The sequence below is a fragment of the Buteo buteo genome, chromosome 16 (genome assembly GCF_964188355.1).
Source record: "Buteo buteo chromosome 16, bButBut1.hap1.1, whole genome shotgun sequence".
Taxonomy (NCBI): Eukaryota; Metazoa; Chordata; class Aves; order Accipitriformes; family Accipitridae; genus Buteo; species Buteo buteo.
The window spans coordinates 19,843,358-19,858,442 of record NC_134186.1 but is presented as its reverse complement, the minus strand read 5'-3'; the positions used below and the strand labels follow the sequence as shown (position 1 = coordinate 19,858,442).

At 37.9% G+C, this 15,085-nt stretch overlaps 1 protein-coding gene across 6 annotated transcripts in view; it reads left to right on the top strand.

Annotated features, from left to right (window-relative positions):
- GALNT18 (polypeptide N-acetylgalactosaminyltransferase 18) overlaps positions 1-15,085 on the top strand; it is a 252,867-nt gene that overhangs the window by 119,351 nt on the left and 118,431 nt on the right. For all 6 annotated transcript variants that reach the window (XM_075048094.1, XM_075048089.1, XM_075048093.1 and 3 more), the window contains exon 3: positions 2,908-3,100. In XM_075048094.1, coding sequence (XP_074904195.1) covers positions 2,908-3,100 — 193 coding nt within the window. The remainder of the gene's footprint in view (positions 1-2,907; positions 3,101-15,085) is intronic.

The window sequence follows — 15,085 nt, the reverse complement described above, 5'->3', positions numbered from 1 at the left end:
AGGAAAAATGGAACTAATCTTTCCTTTTTAGTAATAACTGAGCAGATAAATGTGCCTACCTTTGTATTGCTTCAGGCAGTACTACTTACTGGTTCACCTTTGAGCCTTAGCTTCCCATTCTGCGATTGTAGAATCAAGTGGTAAGAAGAAGAAGAAGTGGCTGTGAGACTTCAGGCCGAGATCTGTTTACAGAGACTAAGGCATCAAATGATGCTTGTTGGCTAGTTGAAAGGCAGCTGATAGTCTTATAATAATTGCTTTTATTTCTTGTGAGAAACTGGCTGAATGAAGTCCCAAGGATTTTCAGCCAAATAAAGGGAAGAAAGACTTTGTCATCAGAGATGCGTGCTTAATTCCATTGATTGGAATTGTAATTGAAAGTTCTTGCTATAACGCTTTTTTCCTGTAGAATAACATATTGAAATAACATGTTTGCTTAGTATACAAAAAATGGCTGCATTTGACAAGTGGTTTATTAGAGCTTGTTAACTAAATTCACAGATCTCCATTGCTGGAAAATATTAGTCTTGCAGATGCAACCTGGATTATTGAGTGCTTTTTCAATCAAAAAACAGCAAGAGATTCATAGACCACTTTAGGAAATACTCCCTCCCATGTGATCGTTAGGTAAAATTCAATAGATGCCTGTGGGAGTGTGATTCTGTGAAGGCGATTGTTTCTGGGATGGTTCTTCATCCATGGAAAATGATCCTTGGAACTGCCCGTAGTTACAAATGCATATGCATGCAATATTCTTACCACGAGTCTTATTTTTATTCAGACGTCTTCACGCATCATGCTGTCTGCATGTGGGTGGATCCTACAGTCTTCTGCCATAAGTGTAATATTATTATCAAAGTTAAAACCTTCAGGGAAAATGTGCTTGATTTGGAGAAATCCAGGTTAATGTAACATACAACAGGTTAAACAAATACTTGCATGTTTTTCTTGATTAGCGTGAATGTATGTGTTCTTGAAAAGTGCCAAGGAACATTAATTTCTACTGGCCAGGATCAGGACTGTACCTAATCTAAATATCTCTTATGATGTGAAGGTAGTTTGTGAGATTCTTTGTGTAAATTCAAGTTGGTTTTGTGGAGATCACATAGTTATCAAAAAACAGAGATACCTGGGACTTTCCCCATTGCTGTGATTTTTGGACTGGTATTTAAAAACTATACTGCCTTTCTCAAGTTAGGACCTTCTAAAATGATCTGAATTTATCAAACTTTTTTAATTTCCATTGCAGAGTTGTATGTGAACTCACAAGCTCCACTCTGTCACATTTATCATGTGGTAGCGGGGGCTGTCAGTGTAGTTTCCTCATTTGAGAGTTTAGTCTGTCTTTAGTCTTTGAAGAACTGGAGCCAATTCTAGGATTCAGGCTGAGAGGCAGTACTTCAACAAGTAAAGAAATGTTACATATTTACAGAGGTTGGAATGTAATGCAGGGAAGCAAGTGTCATTAGTTTCCTGTCAGTATTGTCAGGGGAAAAAGAAAAACATCTTGAATGAATCAAACAACTTAATCTTCTCAATTCATGTTTTTGCATTTCAGGTTCTTTTTAGTAAGAGATCAAAGAGTGCTTCCTGGCATTCTTTGGGAGTCAGGATTCTGGTGGTTTATACTACTAGTACATAAATTGTTGTCCTTAGGTGTCCTTAAGCCAGCTGTCAGGTCTATAAGGGACTTTGGACACAGTTGAAGTGTCTGCCTATTGGACTTTTGAAAGATTCACTTTTATTTTTCTAAGTCTTTGCATGACCCAGCAGTTATGGTTTATGAGTACAGCTCATCAGAAATGAGAGTTTTTATTTAGTTGGTTAGTTGTTAATGGCTGTGGAGACTCTTCATAAATAATTAGAACTTCCAGAAAATGAAGACATTTTTTCTTTGTGAAGCTCTAGTTTATGATGACAAATCGGGATCAAGTAAGGCATTTGATCTTTCTTCATTAGTGTACTGTATATCATGAAGTGTTTACAGAGGCAAGGGGTTCTCTGGGTTAGATTGTGTGGTCAACTTCGTAAAGACTGAAGGGATGGTTGGAGGGGTGAGACGGTGCTGTGACAGAAAGCCTTACAAGTCACCTTGAACAGACTTCTTGAGCAACTAAATATTGAGAACAGATGCTGTGACTTCATTGTCCTGGAGCTTTTAAATTAAGTTGTAGGAATATAATTTCCCATCTTGTCTACTGGTTATTGCAGCCAGAGGTGTGGCCTTGTTGAACAAAAGCATTTTATAATGACACAAATATTACAGAGTGATAATCCCAGTAGCATCGTTGCACACACCTAAATATGGACTAAAAATTTAGATAGGCTGGATTGGTAAACTGGACCATAAAATTATTGAGTGACTGAAACTGGTTTGCTATTTAAACATGGATGCCAAGTGCAGGGAATTTTTTCTCTCTGTTGAATCTGTAGCTTCAAAGAACTTATTTTACACACAAACTTTGCCAGCCATTTTGTGTGGTCTGTACAGACTCTCTCTTCTCTTCCTTTGGCTTTGTTTTTCCCCTTCAAAACTTTAATCTTTTTCTAGCAAGATAATTCAGGCTGAAACAAAATAATGTTCTTATTGTCTGATAAGAATCCTTTTGAAATTAATTCATTTAGATTTATTGGTCCCGGCCTTTAGTCTGATTATGATGAAAAAGAATTGTTTTTAACTAATTGTATTTTGAATATTAAATTTTGAACCTTAGGTGCTAATAGTTACACTGCCACAAGAGGTATGTGAGGGCATGTTATGTGAAGACTTACAGGCTGCTGTAAGCCAGCAGCACGTGCTGTTCTGTGTGGTGTTCTCCCTAAAGTTACGCTTTTTAAAGTAACGTACCCTAGAGCCTGTTGGAATGAGAGTCTAAAATTGCTTCTTTTTGTCTTTGTCTTTTGTAGAAGCTCCACCAAAACTGGAAGAAAATCCTGCTGAAGCGTTCACTGATTCATCTCTCTTTGCTCACTGGGGCCAGGATCTCAGTCCTGAAAATAGACGTATCGCACTTAAACAATTCCAGTATTATGGCTACAATGCTTACCTGAGCGATCGCTTGCCACTGGACAGGCCCTTGCCTGACCTTAGGCCTAATGGGTGAGTGCTGTAGTTCAACCTAGCATTGTAGATCCTGAATTATAGAGTCTGTTAGCTCTTTTTCACCTGGAAGTGTTATGTTGTTTGATCACGTAGAAGGTAGGTTACATACAGTGGCCAGAATGAGTAATTTCTATCAAATATATGAAGGTTAGATGTTTCAAATGTCTCCTGAAGTACCAGAGTGCTCAAATTAAGTCCTGTTAAAATCCCACTAAGCATCCATTAAAAGTTCCCTTAGATCCTTTGCAACCTTAATCTCACCTACAATTTACATTAGATAGCAAGTGTTTTATTGCTAAAAGAATAACCTTTTAATGTTACATTTATCACAGTATCTGACTAAGGTAGGACGAAAATAAGAACTGCTCTTTTTGAAAGCCCAGAACTGTCTGATAAAGATCGGTAAGCAGGTGAAACTGTTGAGCTCTATTGGTGAAATATGCGATTTAATCAAGCAGTGTGTACCAGCTGAAAGCCCATGGAGCCTCCTTCAGTGGACTGTTCTCTGCTAGGAAGCATGCATGTCAGGTGGGGTTAATATGGCCACTGTTATTGCACAATGGCTTGGTGAGATGGATGGGACCAAGGGAGTGAACAACCTTCCCTTCAGTGCATTTGAGGCCTGGTCTGGTAGGACCATTCACACAGACAGTTAATGCTCAACTTTTTTTCAGCCTTGGTGATACATCTGATCCTTTGAACAAACAGCAGCTCTGGGGATGGGGAAATGGGTGGAGGGAAAACTGCTTTTTTGCAGCTCATTAAAAAAAAAATTATTAAAGTAAACATGATGGGTACTTACTGAATTGAAGATGTAATCTTACTTATTTTAACCAAATGTTTTAATAACTAAAGCGGTAAGCAGTGCATTTTGTTGTATATTAAGTTGTCTGATATTAATGAAAAGATATTAACACCACTCCAGGCAGCACGTTAGCAATTTAAAATATATCTATGCTATAATTATTATATATTACATTTTAGAAATATTTATGTTGTAGATTTGCTGAAATAACGACTTTAAGAAAATCAAAGTCCATGCAATTATGTTTGTATTTTGGTTAAATCAGTTTAGCACTGTCTGTAGGGACAGTATCTTTTTTTTAAATTGTAAACTAATTTAGAGGAAAAATAAATCTTCTGTCACTAACAAGACATCAATGACAGAAATGTTTCTGTTCTTATACCTCTTTTGAAATTACTCTCCTGAATGATTTCAATCTAAATTTTTTATAACTATAGGTTTTAAAAATGAAAAAGACAGAGAAAATGAATGTTACTGTAGCTGAAAGAAATAAATTACGGTTGGGATTTTAAAAGAAACTCCAGTTAGAAATGAGTCATGATCCTAATTTCTATGAGATTTTTGATCCTTAATTAACTATCTGCCAGAAACATGTTAGACTTTACAATGTGCTTATGGACGCATGCATATAAAATAATGGCTTAGTAATGGTAGCTCAGGAAGGTATTTTCCCCCTACCCCCTTTATTATTGTTCAGGAGCAAGCAGGTAATCTGACACTGAAATGTAGTAAATTCTGATACTGAAGGAAATGAAGTGTGTTGTCAGGTAGTATGTAAACTGTTTGCTGTATCTATGGCACCCTGTGGAGTACAGAGCTACAGGGTATTCTGAACGTCTTGTTGCTGAAAAAAGAATTCCCACTCCTGATATGCATATTCTCATCTGTGTAAGAGTACATGCATGGCTATTGTGGGAAAAAAGCCTACTCTGCAAGATTATGTTTTCCACTGTAATAACTGATTTTTAGCATCTGTTTTTAAAGCCAATTGCATTAGTCACTTCCAGAGTCTATACAGATGTGTTTAAATTATCCATGGGCAGATACTAGGCTCAAGCAGCGTAGCATGAAAGCCAAGGACAGCTTGGTCTGAAGAAAGTACACAGCACTTGGCGTGGAGACAGAGTTAATCAACTTTGCTGGGCCTTAGTCAGTTGTGGTATTCCTGTTCTGACTAGGAACAAGCACAGGCATGACAGGGGTACCACAATAGCTCTGGACGGAGTTAGCCCAGGTCTAACCAAGCTCATTAGCCTGCATTTAGCAGTGGTTCTGCAAAAGTCAGCGTGACATTAGAATCCCAGCAAAGGCTTGTGGGCAGGTAGCTAAAAGAATGGAGTTCATATAGATATGTCTGGGCTCAACTGTGGTCTATCATCTGTATTCATAACCTATCATATGAAGTATAGGAAGTTGGAAAGACAACAGAAATATATGTATAACTGAAGTCTAATGTAATTCATATATGGTTGGCCCCAGTTGAGACTGGGAGAATTAAGTGATCTGCCAAGAACGTGTAGTGTTAGTACCCCTTTTATATCACATTGGTATGACTCAGCCTTGACCTTCTTTCTGCCTGCAGTGCTCTGAGAATTCATGTCAAAATAACTTTGCAGAGGAGCTCAGTGTTTCTTTGCAAGGTTCTGCCGTGCGAAAGGCTATTCCACATATGTAATAACCCTGTATTATAGCGTAGAGGATTTTGTAGGGTTGATATTGTCAACATTTAATGCCACGAGAAAACCAGAGGACAATTAGAGATTGCTGAGCCATGATACTTGTGGAGGAGAGAGCAAATATTTGACCTTTCCCAGTCCTCCAATGTGGGTGGGATGCAGAGGTGGGAGACCATATTCAGTAGTAAGGGCAGTGCACTCTGTGCAAGCCCCTGTCTCTGGCTTCTCTGGAAAAAAATGACCATCAGTCAGACAGAAACATCCGGCAGATTGCAGCTGGGTCAGACTGTGGCAGTCGTCACACCTTGCAGTGGGACCTTCTCATGTTTTTAGGTACTGCAGAGTAGTTTCTCACCCTCTGTACAGCCACGAGCCTCATGTCCTGTGATAAAACGTTCAGAATTGGGTTACTTTTCCCTGTGAATATTTGTGCTAGCACAGTGGAGTCCCCAGCACAGTCCAAGATAATCTATTACAATACAGACTGTAATAAATAACTCCCCTGGATATCCCAGCCTCCTGAAGTAATCGTCACATCCTGAAGAAGGCTCTGGTTTTGCAGTACTTAGTAGATAGTACAAGCAGTATTGTGGAACATTGCTTATACTGTCTTTCCCAAGGCCTCCATTTATTTTCTGCTGCTGAAATGGGGTGCTCTGCTGTTTACCACCCTTATGTGGATCTGTTAGCCCGTAACATATCTACATCACAGACTAACAAATAACTACTGCCTCTAATGAACTTGGAAGCATCGAGGAAGGCAATGTTGCCCTTACTGTGTGCAGGAACAGGATAATACTTCTGTGTTAGTTATAATTCTGTTGTGCTCATTACTTTAAGTAGGGCAGGCAGTAAGTACCCACAAAGCTTGTTGTGATTGAAATGTTGAACAAGCTCACACAGAAATACATTATTAAAAGTGAGGTTGTTTAGGGATCCTAAAGCTGTGTACCAAATCTCCTTTTGAGTGGATGCACTTAGGATTCTACTTTGTTGGCTTGTAAATTTTTGTTGCCCGATCAGTGTGGCAAAGCACATGTGGGAAAGAGAGAGAACATTCTTCTTTGCTTATGTGATGAGAGAGCGAGGGGTAGTGGAAGAAGAGGTATGCAGCAGGACCCCAGCAGAGGAACTATTTTTGCAGAGTTTTGCTCCTGCATAGCCCATATGATATGAAGGAGCTGACCAGTAGGCATAAAGCAACTTTTTCAGTCAGTGTAACTACAGTCAGCCAAACTTCTTTTGCATTGGTAAAAACAGTATTTATATGAAGAAGCAAAGGCAGGAAAGGTGGAGGGGGAAAAGAAGCATTTAAAGCTCAGATGTTTTTTCTTCTTTGGAGATTGCTAAATAGTATGATATAGCATTTGGTGTGCAGCAGGTTTGCCCTTTTCCTAGCTGAGTCAGTGCTGTTTGGCACCTAGACAAGTGCAGAGATGTCCTGTTTCCTGTGCGGAGAAAGGCTTTGTCCATTTTGTGAGTACTTCTTGTTTCAAACAGTTCACCAGTCCCAAATTGTATTACTTTGAGGCTCAATTCGGCAAGGGACAATAGTAGAAGCCTTGAAGAGCAGCAGAATTAGGTTTGTGATAAAGTTGACACAAACAGAGCAGGTGGGAAATCCACTGAATGAGAAAGTGACTACAAGGGAGAAAAATTAAGCATTGGCTGGTTGAGGAGATTGATGCATTTTAGGACAAAAGCTGTTTATGTGTGTACATCTGTCCAAAATGTCCATCAGTGTTATGGTGGTATATGCAGTCCTGGATGTAGTGTGCAAAACATCACACTTTTCCTTTATTAAAACTGATATAAGAAAAACATGCGATCTCAAACTGTGAGCTTCAGGCTGGGTATTTGCATGTTAGCTCTGCTTCTCCCCAAAAACCAGCTCTTACAGACTTGCATTCTGTAAGTGTTTGCTTCCACATGTGTCTGTGAAATAGTTCTGTTTTACTGGGCTTATGTTAGTGATGGATATGGCTCCATGTTAATTTCTGACCCAGTTCTTTTGTTTCTAGTCATGAAAGATAGCATAAATATTGTATGTTCTATTTCATGTTTCAAAGGAATCCTTTAAAAAGAGCACAAAAGCCTAGTACTTTACCTATTGTATTGTTTGGGACAGAAGTCCTAAAATTACCAAATTATTCAGCATTCTTGTTAAATACCTAACGTTTAACTCTGTCATATTTCCCACTCCCTTGTACTCATCTCTCTACCTTTGATTCTGCTTTTTCTTGTCTCACTTTTGCCTGCCTTCAAACTGACTCATAGCAGTGGTGTGTACTGCCTGGGTAGCCACCCCCTGTGATTGCGATTTGTGCTTCAGTTTGTCCTGTCTGAATGTATCTCCTCAAATGGCTGGTCTAGATGTATTTAATATCACCAGCAGTGATATCAAATCAGCATGCAATCTCCAAGATGCTACAATAACCTAAGTTAATAATGACGTACACTTGTTGGTTTTGATCTTTCCCATTGTCTCCTTTAAATGAAAGATGCGATGCAGTAATCTGCACACTCTCTCTCTCATTTTCTCTCAGTCTCTTTTTAGTCATGTTTTTCACTTGGCTTACATTTGCACTGAAACATACTCCAAATAATCCCTGGCATAATACTGTGAGAGGCTAACAATTTTTGGCCAAATAGCTGTACAGAATTCTTCTCATGTTCATCCAAAAATGAGTTTTATTGAGATAATCAACTCCCAGCTTACTGTTATTACTGCTTTATTCAGAGAAAGATCTTGTTTTTAAGTACCAAGAAAAAAATGGACCTTTATTGTATAATTTTATCGACATGAATAGCTTTTATTAAAAGAAGTGGGGAATCAGTCTGTTATAATTAAATCTATGCTGTAAGATGCTTAGGAGACCAAGGACTAATCACTCTTGTGTTACAATCTTGGAACTTATCTGCGTATTTATCAAGTTCCCTGCCTGTTATCTAATCTTCCCTTATTACAAACTTTTTGTTTGTTTTTAGGGGTTGGTGCCAGGTGAGAAAAAAATGTTAGCCATGTTCACTTATAGTTACATGGTAACTAACTCTATATTCAAATTCCTCACACAATTGTATGCCTGCCTTTGCTCCATTGTAATAGAAGATGATGACCACAAAGATTTCTAGATTTGCAGCAGAAGTACTGTCTTACTGGCTGTAGTTCTGTAGTAATAGATCGTAATCCTCAGAGATGAGGAAAAAATCCCTTTTTATGTATTGTTCAACGCCAGCCTTGTTAGCATAGTTCAGTTAACACTTATAATAGCAAAAGGAAAACCGAAGAATGATCACAAAATGAAATTATAAACAGAAATAGTTGAGCTGGAATTCTTATAAGACTTAGTTCTTTTGCAAGAGTTTTAGTGCTGTTTATTTCATTTATGCCAGAATGGGATTTTTTTTTTTTCTCCCATACATCTTAAACTTCCATTTGCCATTTTGGCTGATGACAAAATGTTACCAGATATTGAAGAAAATACGATTCTGTTCCTGCTTGTGCTTCTGAGAAATTCTTATTCAGTTGAAACTAAAGGTCCCTCCCACATATGTTCTTAAAACAATACTTTAACCCCAAATGTTTTAGTAATACACTGTATTGCATCCTGTGTTTTTTAAAAAAAATGTGGAATAGATTACATACTTTAATGATTAAAACAAAAAAAGTGTTCTCTTGGCATTGCTGGCTGCGATACCTGTGTAACTCTTGGTGAAAGGTTCTCAAACATTGCAGAATATAATTCTTTTTCATAATTTTTATACATATTTGTAGAAGGTCTCAGAGATAAGTTATTAATACAGGAAATCATTCTGGCTCTGTTGTTCTTACTGCATAGTTATTCTAAACTAACTTTAATGTGACTGACTAAATATTCTTATCATAATGCATATATTCTAGAGAAATATAATTTTCTTGTGGACAAATATTTGAAAGAAGATTCATAATGTATGCTGTCTTCCATTTACCAGAGTTGTGCTTGAAATAGAACACCAGGAGTTTCTCTAAATTTCTGGTAACCATGGCAACTGTTACTTTAGTGTTATTAGCCCAATGTAATTTAGCAGAGTAGGTTGCTAGAGGTAATTTTTTAGCTACATTGGACTGATACTCATTATTGTAATTCTAAATAATATTTAGAATTTATGTTTAAAAATCACTTAGTCATAATACTGAAATATGCTCTATACTTCATGGATTTGTTTTGTTAGCAAGAGCCTCACTTTGCAGAGGGACAGGTTAGGGGTCTTGTCCAAGACCCCTGGATGAGTCGGAGGCAGAGCTGTCATTGAAACTTGAACGTTGCTGGTTGCCATGCAACTGTTCAATTTTTAGGGCTTAATGGATCTAAGATTTTGATCCACGCAATTTCCTCCCTTTTTCTATCTTCAGCATGTTTTATACACATATACACGCGCCCTTTCTTTGTAGCTATTTTGTTCGTTCCTAGAATTCTGGAGTTTTATTCCTCATAAAGCTTGGCATAAAGAAGAAGAGAGACATACTTGTGAAACTGCACAATTGCTCTCCATTCTGTGCATGATATGAGGTCTGCTGTTTCATTCTGATTTGTTTAAATAAAAAAAAAGTAGGTAATTTTTATTGTCATCATCTGATACAAAAAACAGTGTAGGCAGGAAAATGCAAAACTCTACACACATTGAAAAAGAAGTGAATTCAAGGTGGAAGTAAAGATGATAAATGAGTCTGAAGTGAAGAAGGAACACATGAACTCAATTCAGGAGTGTACCCTCAGTGAAAATGAAACCATTCGAAAAGACTCAAGAAATTAGACACAATGGGAGCCTAATTCTATTCACTTGTATTGTATGTATTTATCTTTTAACGTACAGTGGAGCAAAAAGGGAGTCAAATGACATTCACAGCATTAAACGCTTTGCTCTTGTAAGCACAAGTTGCCAAAGAATGGAAAATCTTGTCCAGTGTGATCTAATTTGTAAATATATAAATGAATGCAGGTACGAAAACCAATACAAATAATTTCTTTTAAATGGATGGAAGACATGTCAGAAGCAGAAATTTTGTTTGAACATTTCAGTTTATACATGGGTTTGTGGTAAGACAGCAGTGTTTTGGGGGCTGGTTTTGTCATCTGGAACATTTTTGGAATATAGTTTGTCACTAATTTCTTACAAAAGTATATTTTACATATATCTTAACCTTAGCTTTATTGACAGAGGAGAAAAAAAAATTAAGGCAGCAACTTCTTTGAACTATTTTCAGTGTATTTTCATTGCCATTTAAAATATTTTCCGAAATCACTGTGTTACTCTTTATCTGATAGGTGACATGTCTTACCATTTTTGCTAGAGTTTCATTTTTATCTTCTTTGTACATTTGTATGGCTGAGGATAAATATTACTATGCCTAACCTAGACAGCTAAAAGATGGATTGGCTGTAGCTTTTTTTGCTGGACAATTTTATTTCTCTATGCATTTTGGCTGCAAGTGAATCACTAAAATAACAGGCTTTGTAGATTCTTTACAGGCTAATACTGAAAATTATTTCAGTATGTTTAAGCCTGTTAACTAGCTCATAGTCTGTCAGAAGCCCAATTTTCAAAACTCAGATGAAATGTCAATTATTACATCAAACGGAAATGGGCTAGCTTTATAAAGGTGTACAGGAGACTAGAATTTTGTTAGTAATTTCTCATTATACCCATGCAAATTTGTACATCTAACTTGCGTGTAAGAGATGACATCCATATAATACCCAGATTGCATAAGAAATTTTTTTTGTCAGTGCAGAATGGCATGCACATGCACACACACAGTGTGCCATGAACAGGTCTGTTCTTCAAGGAGTGAATCTGTAATGGTCTTAGCATCTTTTGGAAAACTGTGAGGGTTAGTATTTAAAAATTTTAGTATGATCATAAGTATAGGTACCTCCCAGCCACTTTGAGCCTGAAATGTACACATTGAAAATCCTATTTTCAGATGCCACTTAACCCTGGTGGCACCTAAAATTCACATTTGCCAAAGATTGACCTCAAATTTGACAGTGCTGAGCCCAAGTCAATTTTTGCCTGCTTTACTTCCTCAGTCATCTAGGCAGTGTTTTTAAGCAGAGATCGTTCACCACGGAAGGTGACCTTTCTTTAATGAATGATTTCAAAGGTTAAAATACTTACGCTAGGTTACAGGAGGCAGGTGTGGAGAACTATCTTTTCTCCTTAAGAATATTTGAAACCTCATGTGTGTATATGGAGTTGGGACTGTTTAGCCTAGAGAAGAGGAATCTCAGGGAGGATGTCATCAATGTGTATAAATACCTGAAGGTAGGCTGCAAAGAGGATGGAGCCAGGCTTTTTGCAGTGGTGCCCAGTGACAGGACCAGAGGCAATGGACACAAACTGAAACACAGAGGATCTGTCAGGATATCAGGAAACAGTTTTTTACTGTGACGGTGACCAAGCACTGGCACAGGTTGCCCAGAGAGGTTGTGGAATCTCCATCCCTGGAGATACCCAAAAGCTGTCTGGATAGGGTCCTGGGCAGCCAGCTCTAGGTGATGCTGCTTTAGCAGGGGATTGGACAGGATGACCTCCAGAGGTTCATTCCAACCTCAGGCATTCTGTGATTCTGTATTGCTTCCCAGCCCTGACACCTCATTTGCAGGCTCTGTGAAGGTGCCTTTATTCCTTTAGCCAAAGCAGCACTTCTTAAATGAAAACAATAAATATTAGCTTGCAAAGGAAAGAAAAAAAGTGATCACAAGAGTTACTGTGGCATTATAATCTAGATGATTGGAAGATAGCTGTGAAGAGTGAAGCCCAGGGTTTTAAAATGCATGAACATCCATTGGAATGGGTACTACAATACAGGTCCTTCCTCCAAGAAATTTACCCTAAACATGAGGCTAGAGAGGCTTACTTGATATCGCTCCATCTTAGCATACATTTAATTGCTCCACAGAAAGTGGAATGTGTTCTGGTTTTGGCTGGGACAGAGTTAATCTTCTTTCTAGTAGCTGGTATAGTGTTATAGTTTGAGTTCAGTATGAGAAGAATGTTGATAACACACTGATGTTTTCAGTTGTTGCTAGGTAATATTTAGACTAAGTCAAGGATTTTTCAGCTTCTCATGCCCAGCCAGCAAGAAGGCTGGAGGGGCACAAGAAGTTGGGAAGGGACACAGCCAGGGCAGCTGACCCAAACTGGCCAAAGGGCTATTCCAGACCATATGACATCATGCTCCGTGTGTAAAGCTGGGGGAAGGAGAAGGAAGGGGAGGGGGACATTTGGAGCGATGGCGTTCATCTTCCCAAGTAATTGTTATGCATGATAGAGTCCTGCTTTCCTGGAGATGGCTGAACACCTGCCTGCCAATGGGATGTGGTGAATGAATTCCTTGTTTTGCTTTGCTTGCATGTGCAGATTTTGCTTTACCTCTTAAACTGTCTTTATCTCAGCCCACGAGTTTTCTCACCTTTACACTTCTGATTGCCCCATCCCACTGTGAGGGAGGTGAGTGAGCGGCTGTGTGGGGCTGAGTTGCTGGCTGGGGTTAAACCATGACAAATGACTCTGAAAAGGGCGACTGAAAATACACAGAGCTGGCAAGTAGTTAGGTACCTCTCTGGGGAGATCAGAGAAGATTGAACTCATGCTCCTTCTGTCCTGGTTGAAGGTTTTAACTCCTGAACTACTGGCTAAGAGAGAAAACCAGTGCTGCCTTGCACTAGTTGTCTTCTGGAAGAAAAGGCACCTCCCTCTGCCTCTTGATGTAGTGTTTTATTTTTGCATAAAAACCACTCAGGTTCTTTTCTCTAGGAAAGTACCTATGCCTCTGATTAATTCAGAGGGCCCATAGTGCTTCATGGAGAAAGCTCCTCCTTTCCTGTCTTGGATGTGTGCTTCTGAGCAGCTGTGTACTTTAGAGGTTACTTATCAATCTGCTGAAAGATGCAATATTTAGATTATTATTTAGATTTCCTTTGTGAATCTGTTGATAGTTCCTTCTTAGAAAATCTTCATTGCCAGCAAAACTCCCCCAAACCAGTAAGAATCATAACTGCACCTGCTTTTAAAGGCCAGGTGTAGAAGATGTCCAAATGTAAGCCTTTATGAGAATACATGCTTTCAGCCCTCCTGAAAGCTTCAAAGGAAACTTTTCAGTCTGATGCTTAAAGCTGAAAGCTCCCTTACAAGTGAAAATACAGGAGTAACACACCAGTAGAAATACAAACTGATTTGGAAAGTAAGTTTTGATTTTTATGCTGCCAAAAGATCAAGCTACAAGTGGGAATTGGTAAATGCAAACACCATTTTAATTGTTTCTCTCTTGTATTGAATGCCATGGAACAAAAAGCTGTGGATCTTTGTGAACAGGTTTCTTATTTGTTTCTGAAAGATGAACCAGCTTGTAAAACAATGTATAGTACACCTTTTAAGACTAAAACTGTTGTCATTACTTTTTCAAGATTGTGTTTTGGTTTGCTTGTCTATATAATTCTTTCACATGGTCACAGAGAGAAAAGTATCTGAAATATTAAATAACATCTTTAATGTGATTTCTATCAATTTAAAACTAATGACTGAATTGAGAAAATTGGTTGACCAGCTGAATTTTTGAATATTATATGTATCTCAGTGTTTTGGGGTGTCATGTGTCCTGTACACTGACTCTTTTTAGAAGCTTTAAAAACATACACATAAACTCATCATCTTGATTGAACTTAATTTTTGTGCAACATCCAGCATGTGAAGAGTAATGCTTTTGCGATACTTCTCTGTATTTATTGACTATACAGATTAAAATACAAAATCCAAAAAAATGCTATGCTTTCTTTTCAAACTGAAGAACAAATTTATTCAAGGAGTCATATTCAAGCATGATTTAAGAACTCTGAATCCATCCATGCTTTCTGTATGCTAAACATTGGCTGTTAGTAATGCTTTCCACAGCTTTCAGGAGTCCCTGGATGTAGTGAATCTAGACATCTTGAGAGAAGATAGCCACTTCAGTGTTGTCAGGCGGCAGAGAAGAGCATTAACATCAATCTTTTCCATCTCCAGAGCCTATCTAGAAATGATGCCTGGGTCAGCCTGTGGCCTAATTTCATCCTAGTAAATAGTTTCAGATCTGAGAAAAAGGTAGAATTAATTGCTGTTCAGAAACATTGCATCAAAATACTAAAAGTTTCAGAGAAAAGTTAATTACTTTTACTTAATTAACTTGTGGCTTTATTAAAAAAGCAAAAGTTTTGCTGGCAGTTTAAAAGATATAAATTTGTAAAAAGGCTTTCTATTCTTCATAAAATTACAAAATCTGAATCCTTTTTGAAATGAAGGAAGGAAAAAACCCAATAAAACACTAAGGAACTTCAAAGTTGTGGGCAGCACTTCCATACTGCTGTTTGCATAAGCAAATTAGATTGTGGCTAAGATATATATTTTTTTAAAAAGCAAAGAAAAATCCACCAGGTTATGAGAGTATTCCTCATTTTGATTAAACCTCTTGACTGAGCTTAC